Source organism: Sorex fumeus, unplaced genomic scaffold (genome assembly GCF_029834395.1).
Source record: "Sorex fumeus unplaced genomic scaffold, SorFum_2.1 ptg000064l, whole genome shotgun sequence".
Taxonomy (NCBI): domain Eukaryota; kingdom Metazoa; phylum Chordata; class Mammalia; order Eulipotyphla; family Soricidae; genus Sorex; species Sorex fumeus.
The window spans coordinates 773,057-786,154 of NW_026606121.1; the positions used below are offsets into that span (position 1 = coordinate 773,057).

General features: G+C 50.3%; 1 protein-coding gene across 1 annotated transcript; it reads right to left on the minus strand.

Moving 5' to 3' along the window:
• Positions 1-82: 82 nt before the first annotated feature.
• On the minus strand, positions 83-4,186 carry LAMTOR4 (late endosomal/lysosomal adaptor, MAPK and MTOR activator 4). The gene is made up of 4 exons (XM_056128476.1): positions 4,075-4,186; positions 3,559-3,639; positions 533-650; positions 83-381 (listed from the first exon to the last, which is right to left on the minus strand). Exons 1-4 carry the CDS (start codon positions 4,075-4,077, stop codon positions 284-286), a joined length of 300 nt encoding a protein of 99 aa, XP_055984451.1. The 5' UTR covers positions 4,078-4,186; the 3' UTR covers positions 83-283.
• Between the last annotated feature and the right edge of the window lie 8,912 nt (positions 4,187-13,098).

Here is a 13,098-nt window from a genome sequence, read left to right on the forward strand (position 1 = left end):
TGGCCTTGTCCCACTCCTCCGGCAGGCGAAACGCAGACATGGGGTGATCCCTCCCCAATACAACACATCTCTGGGCCTGAGCACATTGGGTCATGTTTATTACAAGGGAGGGAACGAAGAGGGGGAACCCCTTCGCCCCCCCCAGCACAAAGTCTCCACACCTCAGTTCTGCTCAGTAAGGATGGGCTGGGAGCGCAGAATGCTGTGGAGGGTGCAGGAAGGTGGGGTGTCAGTCTTCAGACGTGGAGCCCCCTCCGATGGCCTGTGCCCTTGCCCCTGGGGCTCACACGTCAATCGGCTCGCGGCCTCGGTTCTGCCTCTTCACCACAAAGACCCTCTGGCCCGACACAGTCACCAGCAGCGTGTGCTCCCCAAAGACCACTGGAAGGAGGTTGGTGGTGGGGGGGCGGGTAAGCCGAGGCCACACAGGTGGCGACTGGCCCCCTTCCTCCGCCTGACCGAAAGAAGACGAGCGGGTGCTGAGTGTGGGGATGGGGAGCAGCCCCCCACCCCCCGGACTGCAGGGGCTCACCAGACAGACGCTTGAAGGGGACATTCATGCCATGGTGCAGCCGGAACCCACAGGCCGTGCTGACTAGCTCCGAGATGGCGCTGGCCGCCTGCTCGTCATTTTCCAGGTCTCCAGACGACTGCAGGGGGGAAATTGGGGTACAGGGTTGGGAAAGGATCCCAGAACAGGCCCTCTGGCCCTGGCTTTTGTAACCCCCGCCCCCTCCCCTGCGTACAGCCTGTGTTCTGTGTTTAGAAACAATCTGTAACTCTTCATTGATTTTTTTTTTGGGGGGGGGGGCAAAACATTCAAAAACATTTTACTTTCATCTTGGGATTCAGCCCTGGTTCTGCATTCAGGGATCACTCCTGGCGGGCCTCAGGAAACCATATGGGAAGCCAGGGTTCAAAACTGGACCAACAGCATGCAAGGTGAAGCACCCTCCCCGCTGTTCTCTCTCCGGCTCCTTGGAAGCCGCCCCATCTCATCCTGACAGTCTTTCCTGGTCCCTAGAAGTTAGTCCTCTCTCCATCTCCCTGGACTGGATGAACCCATGTCCTCCACGGGCAGCGCCCACCCCACTAATTGTTCAGTGATTCTTTCCCCAATTTCCCCATCTCCCCACTTGCTCCAATCGGAAACAGCTTTGGCTTTATCTTGAGCCCTTCCTTGAGAGCCAGGGGTATTGTTGGGAGTGGCCCGGGCTTCCCCTTCCTGCCTCCAGCTGGGCCTCCCCACTGTGGGCCTCCCTTCTGTGCAGTTTGTGCCCCTTCTTCATTTGTCCAAGAGCCAGGGTACCCAGCTCTGGGGCTTGCTGTGAGAACTCTGTGAAAGTATTGCAAAGGGCTTCTGTTTGTTTGGTTTTGGGGCCACACCCAGTCATGCTTGAGGGTTCTTCCTAGCTCTGTGCTCAGGGAAACACTCCTGGTGGGCTTGGAGGACCATCAAGGATGCCGAGGATCAAACCTGGGTGGCTCACATGCAAGGCCAACACTGTCCCTGCTATCCTATTGCTCAGTCCCTGAAGCGCTTTTTTATTTTTATGGGTCACACCTGGTGATGCACAGTGGTTACTCCTGGCTCTGCACTCAGGAATCACCCTTGGCGGTGCTCAGGGGACCATATGGGATGCTGGGAATCGAACCCGGGTCGGCCGTGTGCAAGGCAAACGCCCTACTCGCTATGCTATTGTTCCAGCCCTGAAGCGCTTTTTTGAACAGCTTCCAGTAAAGCATCCTGACTGCTTATTTTCATGTTGTTATTGGCTTTGGGCCATACTCAGCGGTGTTCAGGGCTTACACCTGCCTCTGTGCTCAGGAGACCACAGGAGATGCCAGTGTTGCAGCTGGATTGGCCGCATTCAAGGCTCACACCTCACCCAGCGCACTATCTGACTGCTCCCATTCTCTAGCAAACTCGGTACTCTCAACAGTCAAGCCATCAAAGGACAGCTCCGACTTCTCTCCCCAGTTTCATTCTATTTTCCGCTTCCAGCTTCCACTCTCCAGTCACAATCCTGTCCTTGCTCCTCACTGCTATGGGCCCACTAGATTTCAGTAGCAGCTAGCTTTGTCCTGTCCGTTGGGGCCCCCCTTCACACCTCTCAGAGCCTGCTTACTCGGCTACTTCATCAGGTTATACTGTCTCCAAAGCCCCCTTTAGCCTCAAGATTAGTTCATGTTGGCCAGAGCTATAGTACAGTGGGAAGGGTGTTTGTATTACACACGGGAGATCTGAGTTCAATCCCTGGCAGATTCATATGATCCCTTGAGCATCGCCAGGAGTAATTCCCGAGTGCACAGCCAGGAGTAAGCCCTGAGCATTGCTGGGTGTCACCCCAAAAGCAAAAAAAAAAAAAAAAAGTACTTCCTGTTAACATGACTTTTAAAGCCTTCCACAGCGGGCTCCATATTAAACTGTGGGGGGAGGTTTGACAGGTCCTACCAGTGGTGCTGGGGATCGATCTGGAGTTGGCTGCTTGCAAGGCAAGTACCTTGCAAGTACCTTAATCCCTGTACTCTCTCTTTTGGCCCCACAGTCCTATCTTTGCTTACTATCAAGTTTTCTATCTTTCTCCAACTTTTCCAAACCTTGACAACACAAATGTAGACATTCACAAAGGCCCATGTCACCCTCGTGCAAATACCACTCTTTGTCCAGAATGCTCTTTTGGGGGGCTGAAGAGGGAATACAGGTAGTAAGGTGCTCGCTTTGTACATAGCTTTACCCTGGTTGCATGCCTGATACATGAGCATCACTCCCCGCTCTTCCAGTCCTTTACACCCAGCTGAATTCTTACCTCCAAGAAAGTTTCCTTGTCCTGACACAAGTCATAGCCCAGAATGAAGGATGCAGCCCTGTTTTGATCCCCTCTAGCAGATTTTGCCAGACACATCTTTCAACTTTTAACCATAAGCCCAGTCACCTTTAAATTCAAAATCTGTGAAGCGAGCATTTTATTGTTCTATGGCACAAAAGATAGAGGCTTTTTAGGAAATCCCAAATAAAGACATTAAAAAAAAAAAAACCACACACACACACACACACACACACACAAAACAACCTTCAGAAACTATCCCCTTTCAAGAAACATGTTAACTATGGTCAGAGCAGTACAGCAGATAAGGCATTTTTGCCTTGCACATGGCCTACCCAAGTCTGATTCCTGGCATCCTATATGGTCCCCTGAGTACCACCAGGGGAGATCCCTTAGTGCAGAGTCAGGAGTAAATCCTGAGGACTGCAAGGTGTGGCAGAAAGAAAGGGGAGGAGAGGAGGGAGGGAGGGGGGGAGAGAGAGAGAGAGAGAAGAAAAGAAAGGAATAAAGAAAGAAATCTAGATGGGTAAGTTTAAGTGAAGTTCCTCTTTCGCCTTCCATCTTTGAGATTCCGGGGATTTACCTGAATCCTGAAACCATACTAAATGCCAGGCACAATCCCAGCAGAGGCAGAATAGAGACCTAATAAAGGAAGATCACCCGGGAAATATGAGCAGGTACTACCAGCCCAAGTGTAGTCGGGGAAGGGGCTCCCGAACCCTGAACGCACCGCCAGCACTGCGCCTTCGCTCAGCACCAGGTAGCCCAGCTGGTCTGGGATTCGCTCCAGTCCCTGGGTCAGTGCAGACGTCTACAGGGAAAGATGGTGCAGTGAGAGCAGGCTGCGAAATGGTCCGAGTGTCACCTACCCCAGGAACGGACCCCAAGCCCCAGTCACCCACGCCCGCCCAGGGCCCTTCCAGACTCTCTTCCCATCTCAGGGTCTGTACGTCCCCTTCCTGCGTCCCACCCCGCCGGTGTCGCCCTTTGGCCGCTCCCTGAAAAGGCTCCATTTCCGTGGGGCCCCTTCTCGCCCCGCCCCCGCAGACGACCCCCGGGCCCGGGTACACCCAGAAGATCGCTCCTGAACCCTCGCCCTCGCCACCCTTGACATCACTCCCTCTCTGTCCCGGGAGGGACTGGCAATGAGAGGCCCGAGTGCAGGTCCAGAACTGGGGGGGGGGGGCAGCAAAGAGATTAGGGGCCGGGGAGCCCCGGGTCAGCCCGCGCATGCGTCCTCACTCACCATCGCAGCCTTAGGTGATGGGGGGCGCTGCCTGCTGGAGAGGTAGCTTCCGGCTCCAGCCCAGGTCACGTGCTCCCCGCGGGCTGCAGCCCGCCCCCAGGTGCGGATTGGAGCGTGGCTACGCCACTAAAGTGAACCTGCAAATTGCAGAACGCCGCTCCCCCGAGGCGCGCGCGGATTGGTTAGCGGGAGGGCGGGTCGTCGGGGGCCCTGTGCGCTTGCGCGTCGTCGCTCCTTGGTCTCGCACCGCTCCCTAGTGGGGCAGTGAGTGGGTGTCGTGTAGTTTGGGCCGCTTCTCTCCGAACGAGCCCGTGGGATCACGCCCCTGATATGGCTTTGGGTTGGTTGGTCTACACCCGGTGGCCGGGGGCTTCTCCGGGTCGGTGCAGGCCGTGCGGTGCAGGCCACTCCTACGCGCAGTGGCCTTCGGCCGCTCCCCCTGCAGCCGCTCCGGGTCGTTCTCCGCTCGGGATCCGGGTGTGTTAGCCGGCTTGGTTATTCCGACGAAAGCGTTTGGTGGGAGCGGGGCGTTGGCAGCGGAGTGAACTCCAGGAACGAATAAATAATGCCCGGAAAGGAACCTCGGGGACTGGAGAAATAACACAGCGGGTAGGGCGTTTGCCTTGCACGCGCCAAACCCGAGTTCAATTCCCAGCATCCCATATGGTCCCCTGAGCACCGCCAGGAGTAATTCCTGAGTGCAGAGCCAGGAGTAGCCCCTGTGCATCACCAGGTGTGACCCAAAAAGAAAAAAAAAAGGAACCTCGGCAGCCTAATCTTTTCCAGTTTGGGGGTTTCTCCCTCTGCACGCAGCACTGACGTGACTGGGCAGCCCTGGCGGGATCGGGGGCTGAGTCGAGTTCTCGGCGAGGCTGTGAGCAAATCCCAGCCGGTCCCGTTGCGGCTGGGGGCCTGGAGAGGGGCCGCTGTGGAAGAAGACTGGCGTTTCCCCCGAAAGCACAGCCCCCTACTTTTAGCAGTACCACTCCAAGATACACAGAGATGACCTAGAGGTGTCTACTATTTCGACCTGATGTATTCACCCTGGTCCCAAGCGGAACCAGCCACATAGTGACAGAATAGATGACAAATGCGACGTATCGGTACCAGAGACTGCTCCCCATTCAGAAAAAGGAATGAGGTACTCCTGTGTACCGTAACCTGAAAAGCCTCGTGCTAAGGGAAAAGAAATCTGAATTCCACTGAGACCAGAGGAATAGCACAACGCTGGTAGAGTGTTCGCCTTGCTCATGGCCGACCTAGGTTCATACCCCGCCACCTATGGTTCCCTGAGCACTGCCAGGCATGATCCCTGAGCACTGCTGGACACACACACACAAAATAGAATTCCATTTATATGTTGCATCTGAACTAGATAAAGGGGAGCTGGAGAAATTGTACAGCAGGTACAATTTAGGGCCACACCCAGTGGTGCTCAGGCTGGCACGCTGCAGATTTGATTCCTCGCATCCCATATGGTCCGCTGGGCACCGCCAGGAGTGATTTTTGAGTGCAGAGCCAGGAGAAACCCTGAGCACCACCAGCTACAGCCTATAGCCTCAAAACAAAACAAGCAAAAAAAAAAAAAGATGAATGTTCCTGGACTGAAGGGAGGGGAAGGGGGAGTGGTTTCTTTTTATGTGATGGAAAAGTTCAGGATTATGATTGCATAGCTTGGTCACTGCAATGGAAACCATGGAATTGCACACTTTAAGGTGAAACTGACAGTCTGTGAATCACATCTCAATAAAAGGAAACCCTGTTTCTCGAGGAGAAACTGATAAAAGAAGATAACTGTCTTTTTTTTTTCTTTTAATGAAGTACGCTTGGATCTGGTACAGGGTTCTGGCTCTGCCTGCAGCAGACTTTAGTTCCATCCTGGTCAACTGCATACACTGTTCCCCAAGCACCACTGGGAGTGATCCCTGAGCACAAAGTCAGGGGTAAACCCTGAGTACAGCAGGTGTGGCCCAAAACAACCAGACAAAAAGAGACCTGTTCATAAATATAAACTGGAAGAGCCTGAAAGTGTTGGGGTCGGGAGTTCCCTAGCCCTGGGAGGCACGGAGAGACCAGACAGACAACGTTCCTGCAGGAATTCAAGCGGGGTTTTATTCAGACCAGCATGCTGGGGCTCTGTAACATACCCAAGAGCGGGCAGAGGCTGAGAGCCTCGAACTGAGAAACAGGTCATCTTTTATACAGTTTGAGAACAAAGACCACATATTTTTCACATACATGTTTTGCTAGGTTCCTTACGGTTTTTCTTGCAGTATCTCGACCCAAACATCTTGACCCGGTCACATAGTTTCAGTTTCCAGAATGGTCAAAACACTCTATCTATCTTTAAATAGTTATGTCTAACCCATACCTTACACATCTACTGGATTCAATCCAATTTTGTAACCACAAGGCTACTGAACTTGTTTACAAAAAGCAATTTTGCAAGTTAATTAACTCCTTCCTAGCCTTCCTAGCTCCTTTCAAAAGTTAGCTCAGTGACTGGAGCACATGTTTTCATGCCATTATATCTCTGCAGTAGGATGGACCTTGGGGCATCACCAGGAGTGACCCTTGAGCACAGAGCCAAGAGCAGCTCCGAGCACCACTGGGTGTGGCCATAAAAATTAAAATAGAACAAAAGGAAAGTTAAACTGCAGGAGAGGGGGCTGGAGAGATGGTACAGCAGATAAGGTGCTTGTCTTACAGGCTGTCTACCTGGGTTTGATCCTCGTCATCCTATACGATCCCCTAAGCACCATCAGGAATCTTTCCTGAGTGCAGAGCCAGGAGTAACCCTGGAGCATTGCCATCGCCAGGGGTTACTATTACCCCTGAACAGAAACAATAAACTGGAGGAGAATATAGTGAAAGTTCTAGGACAATGCTGAATTTTAAGGTTTCCCTGACCTTTAGCTAGCCATGAGTTTGTAATAGTATTTTCTTTCTTTAGTTTTTTTTAATTTCTGAATTAATCTTCAAATATTTTTGGTGGACTCACACCCAGTGACCCTCAGGGGTTACTCCTGGACTTAGGAATTACTCCTGGCAGTGCTTGGGGGCTATATGGGATGCCAGGGATCAAACCTGAGTCGGCCACATGCAAAGCAAGCACCCCACCTACTGTCCTATCACTCCAGCCCCTGGAGTGGTATTTTTTTCCACACTTCTCTTACCCTTTTTCTTACTTGTAATCTTATCCCGGTTTTGCAGAAGTGGGTGCTTAGGAGAGACTGAACCTTTCTCTTGGATATACAGTTGCTTCCGTCTGTTCATTCCTGTGGAAGCTGTTGTCTTTGCCATTGCTCCATGGGCCAACTATACTTACTATAATTTTTTCTTTGTTTCTGAGCCATATCCAGTGGTGCTCAAGCCTTACTCCTGGCTCTGCACTGAGGGATCAGGCCTGGTGGTGCTCAGGGGACCCTCAGGGGGTGCTGGGGATCGAACCAGGGCCAATCGTGTGCAATGCAAACCCTACCCACCTGCTATCACTTTGGTCATCTACCTATAATTTAAAATAAATGTTTGTATTGTAGACTGTTCTCCTTCAGTTCATTCTTCTTCTCCGTCCTTCTTGACCCTCCCCACCTTTCTTCTTTCTCCTTCCTCCCTATCCTTGTTTTTTTCTCTCCCTCCTTCCTCACTTGAAATGTAGTTGTTGAAGTTACCTTGTTATTAAGTTGTGTAACATTTCCCCTCTGACTTATTCTACCACTGTGTGTTTTTGTTTATTTCTTGCAAATAGACTCTAGATCTCTCAGATTTAGATTTATTGTCAAGATTACTTCCTTTGTGACTATTTCAGCAGGCACACAATAACTGGATTCCTGGTTGACTTTCTCTCTATTCTTGTTTGAGAGGGGGTTTGGCCATATCAGGAAGTGCTCCAGTGACCACCTTTCTCCTGGTTCTCCATTCAAGGATCACTCCTAGTTGTGTGTCAGATGCATGCAAAGCAAACCCAGTGTATTACTCTGCAGCCCCCTTATTGTCTTTCGTTTTGAGGGTTGCTGCTGCTGTTGAGTGCTGGGATCCCTCCACTGATTAATAGTTACAGCATAATATTTTTCAAATGTTTTATTTTCCATTTTTGAACTTATAGGCTGGAGCGATAGCACGGCGGGTAGGGCGTTTGCCTTGCGCGCGGCCAGCCTGGCTGAGCCAGTTTCAATTCTTCCGCCCCTCTCGGAGAGCCCAGCAAGCTACCGAGAGTATCTCGCCTGCACGGCAAAGCCTGGCAAGCTACCGGTGACATATTCGATATGTCAAACACAGTAACAAGTCTCACAATGTTATTGGGCCCGCTCGGGCAAATCGATGAACAATGGGAGGACAGTGCTACAGTGCTGCAGTCTGGATGATGTGCTTACAATAGTGCCAATGTTTATGATTTTGATGTACAAAGTTATACACTTCACCAGGATCTTCACCAGGATCCAAGACTTCCACCACTACCCTTGTGTCACTTCTAGTTCAACCTCTCCCCCTGCCCCACTCCCAGCCCTCTCCTCCCTATCATTACTGTTAATCTACATTTTTGTGAGGGACCACACCCATGGGTGATCGGGGCTTACTCCTGGCTCTGCACTTAGGGATCGCTCCTGAGTGATGGAGGGAGTGCATGAGGGACCCTTTGGGTTGACAGGTGTAGAATCCGGGTCAGCCAGGTGCAAGGCAAGTGCTTTACCCTTTGCACTATCTCTTTGGAGCCTAACTTGTCTTTTGTTGTTGTTTTCTGACCATGGGCTGGAGCGATAGCATAGCGGTAGGGCATTTGCCTTGCACGCAGCCAACATGGCCAACCTGAGTTTGATTCCTCCGCCCCTCTCGGAGAGCCCGGCAAGCTACCGAGAGTATCTCGCCCGCACGGCAAAGCCTGGCAAGTGACCCGTGATGTATTCGATATGCCAAACACAGTAACAACAAAGTCTCCAATGGAAACGTTACTGGGCCCGCTTGAGCAAATTGATGAACAATGGGAGGACAGTGACAGTGACAGTTTCTGACCATACCTGGCTATGTTCAGGGCTTATTCCTGGCTCTGGACTCAGGAATTACTCCTAGCGTTGCTCAGCAGACCATATGGGGTGCCAGGGATCAAACCCAGGTTTGTGCATGCACGGCGAGTGCCCTCCCTCTCTCCAGCCACAAGTCATCATTTTTAATGGCAGATAGTATTACATTGACTATGTAATAGACCACAATTTATTTGTTTTTTGTTTTGCTTTTTGGGTCACACCCGGTGATGCTCAGGGGTTACTCCTGGCTCTGCACTCAGGAATTACTCCTGGCGGTGCTCAGGGGACCATATGAGATGCTGGGATTCGAACCTGGGTTGGCCACATGCAAGGCAAACGTCCTTCCCACTGTGCTATCGCTCCAGCCCCAACCACAACTTATTTTTTTAATTTCTTTTTTTTTAATTTTTATTAGTGAAACACCATGAGGTACAGTTGTAGACTTTCAAATTTTTGTGCTTGGGTTTCAGTTATACAATGATCGAATACTCATCCCTCCACCAGTGCCCATTCTCCACTACCACTGATCCCAGTATCCCTCTCACCCCTCATCCACAGCTTATTTTTCCAGGAACATTTAGATTGATTCCATGTTTTGACTGCAGGGAATAATGCTGCTAAGCAAACAGGGTTCAAATAGCCTTTCAAATGAGTGTTTTCGCAGCCTTTGGGTAACTGCCTAGGAATGATATTATTGGGCCATGTGGAATTTCTATTTTGATTTTCTTAATGCTCTCCCATATTGTTTTTCATAGATGCTGCATCGGTTTAGTTTCTGGGAAGAGTATCTGACAAGACACGTACTTATTCAACTTGTTTGAGTCTGAGTTCCTTGAAGAAAGGGACCTGGTGACATTTGAATTTCCAATGCCTCCCTTAGCACCCCAAGCATAATTAATCCACAAACTGAAATTTACATTTTTTTCCTTTTGGGTCACACCTGCGCAGGGGTTACTCCTGGGTCATGCACTCAGGAATTACTTCTGGTGGTGCTCGGGGTACTATATGGGATGCTGGGAATCAAACCCGGGTCGGCCACGTGCAAGGGAAATGCCCTACCTGTTGTGTTATTGCTCCAACCCCTGAAATTTATATTTTATTTCTTTGCCAGTGCAGGGGTTAAACCCAGGGCCTCACACATGATGCTCTATTGTTGAACCACATTCCCAGGCCACCAAATTGAACTCTTTTGTTTGTTTATTTTGGGGCCACACTCCAGGTTTTGGAAGAGTGGAGGGAGCTTCTCCTGACTTATCGCTCAGGGCTTTCTGGGGGTCCATATGATGCTGGGAATCAAATCCAGGTCTCCTTCATACAAAGCACTACATGCTCCAGCCCTTTGAGCATCTTCCTGGCCCTCAAATGAAATCTTTTAATACCAGGTTGTTTTTTTAAAAAAAAATTCTGCTTGTCACACTTCCAATGTAAGTTTCCTCTTTGGTAAAGAAGGGGACAGATCCTGGGACCAGAGTGATAGTAGAGAGGGGAAGGTCTTGCAAGAAGCCAACCCGGGTTTGATCCCCAACATCCCATATGGTCCTTCGAACAGTTCTACTTGTAATTCCTAGGCAAAGTGCCAGGAGTAACCTCTGATCATCGCCAGGTGTGGCCCCAAATCAAACAAAAGAAGAGGGAACAAATCCTGAGATGTGAGCTAATAGGTTATGTCCCACCCAGGGCCAGGGTGGGTCTTCCTTCCTGCCCAAGCCACCCCCAAACACAGCACCCCTCCTCTCTCCACTCAGAAGGACCTTCTTTTTTAATTAATTAATTAATTAATTAATTTCATCCTTCTTAAGGATGCTTAAGAAGGACTGCAGCTGAATCTCACGAAGACAATGTTTATGAGAAACAGATTTGTTCCTGACGTTCAATTCACTCTCAACAGAACAAACATCTCCGAATGCAACAGTTATGTGTACCTAGGTTAAGAACTCAACATGACGACCGACTTGGCACCTAAGTTGTGCAGGAGGAAGAGAGCAGCTTGGAACGTCTTCAAGAGCGTCGAAGAAATAGCTAAGAGGACGAAGAACCTCCGGCTCTGGGCACATCTCCACTGTTCTTCCTGTTCTTCCTGCATTTACATACACCTCAGAGACCTTGACCCTACGAAAACAGGATGAGAACGCTATTCAGGTCTCCTAAAGAGGAATCGAAAGAGCTATGCTTGGAGTATCACATTTCACTCATGTGAGAGAAAGAATCTGGAGTTTCAACCTCTGTCTACGATCAAGAATCAGGGACGTTGTCTCGTTTGCCAAGGCGTTGAAAATCAGATGGGCTGGACATGTAATGCGATTTGGAGACGACCGCTGGACTAGAGCTGTTACCATCTGGATTCCATGGAAGATGGCGTGGCCGCCCACCTACGAGATGGTCACACTTCCTCTGTCAAGACCCTGAATGATCGGTTTGAGGCTCTTTGTGTTCCTGGAACGAGCAGACACCATTGGGCTACACTAGCACTTAACAGGGACAAATGGAGACGTTACTGGCGCCCGCCTGAGCAAATTGACAAGTAATGGGATGTCAAGTGATCAAGTGATTTATTTATTTATTTTTATAATGTGGGGGGCTGGAGCGATAGCACAGCGGGTAGGGCATTTGCCTTGCACATGGCTGACCTGGGTTCGATTGTTCTGCCCCTCTCGGAGAGTCCAGCGAGCTACCAAGAGTATCCCACCCGCATGGCAAAACCTGGCAAGCTACCCATGATGTATCCGATATGCCAAAAACAGTAACAACAAGTCTCACAATTTGTTGTGAGACGTTACTGGTGCCCGCTCGAGCAAATTGATGAACAATGGGAGGACAGTGCTACAGTGCTATAAATGTAGGACCACTGCTACTTATTCAGCCATTGATTAAGCTGATTCAGCAGGACCTTCTGACTGGAACTAATCACCTGTTCCTTTACTCACCCACTCAATACAACTAAATGCTTATCTTGTTCCAGCAAGATCTAATATATCTCTAGGGCGACTCAGCTCACATGACTGAGCTGAGCAAACGAGGCAAACTCTTATTTTTCCCCCTGACTTCCTTGTGAGCTGAACCACCTGGGAAGATCCATGTGACTGTTCGCGACATTTTGTTCCCCTGCACGTGACCATTAAGCTGGAATCTTCCAAAAGTGCTATTTGTTGAAGATAGGGGTCGGTCACAAGATATAGGGAACTGAGAATGGTGTTGCAACGGCTGTTGGTGACGGTTGGAGACTGGAATGAGAAGAAGCAGAGATAAGATGCACTCAAGATGCAAGGAGGTCCAGTCTCAAAGGAAATGGTGCAATTTTCAACATGCACACTGGACAAGGGAGCTCGGAGGAAAGTACCAAGACTCAAATCCAACAGCACCGAGTCACCCTGGGGAAGCTGTGGGTGTCAGGCTCTCCAGAGCAGCCGGAAACAAAGCTACCCACAGGGTCAGAATCCTGAGAGGCTATCCAGCAAGGAATGGGGGAAGGGAGTGTGGTTCCCGGGGGCTGGGAGTTCTGTTTTCTTTTCCTTTTTGGGTTTTGGGCCATTCACAGTGATGACTCCTGCTCTGTGCTGGAATTGTCATAATGGGTGCACTGTATTAAGTAAAATGGGGTCTGATAACCATCAGCGGCCCGAGAAAATCAGCAAATGGTGCCCACTTCTGGCGCCCCCATCCCCGCTTTTGTTTCGACCCTATAAATCTTACACGGCTTTTGCTCACAGTGCAGACTCTCCAGAGACCTACAAACCTCGCGTGGAGCTCTTAATAAGCGTTTGCTGGATTCTCTTCATCTCCTCTCTGCCGGACCTTCAAGATGAGTCCCCCTAAGCTGGCATGATCCCTGGAACAATTCCTCCCGGATGGCCCTTTCCTCTCTCTCCCTCTTTCACTTCTGTTCCACCCAGGGTTATCTGGGAATGACGGAATAAATGTACCTTGTAGGCATCTATCTTGGGGGAAGAAACAACAACCCAGAAGAGTGGGAGGCATGTGAGTATCTGGGACATCACAGACTGTG

What these genes read in the sequence shown, in the direction of transcription:
- LAMTOR4 (XM_056128476.1), bottom strand. An exon ending in GCGAAGGCGCAGTGCTGGCG is followed by an intron (nt 651 to 3,558) that starts GTGCGTTCAGGG and finishes TCCCCCCTGCAG; the next exon opens with TCGTCTGGAGACCTGGAAAA. An exon ending in CCCCTTCAAGCGTCTGTCTG is followed by an intron (nt 382 to 532) that starts GTGAGCCCCTGC and finishes ACCTCCTTCCAG; the next exon opens with TGGTCTTTGGGGAGCACACG.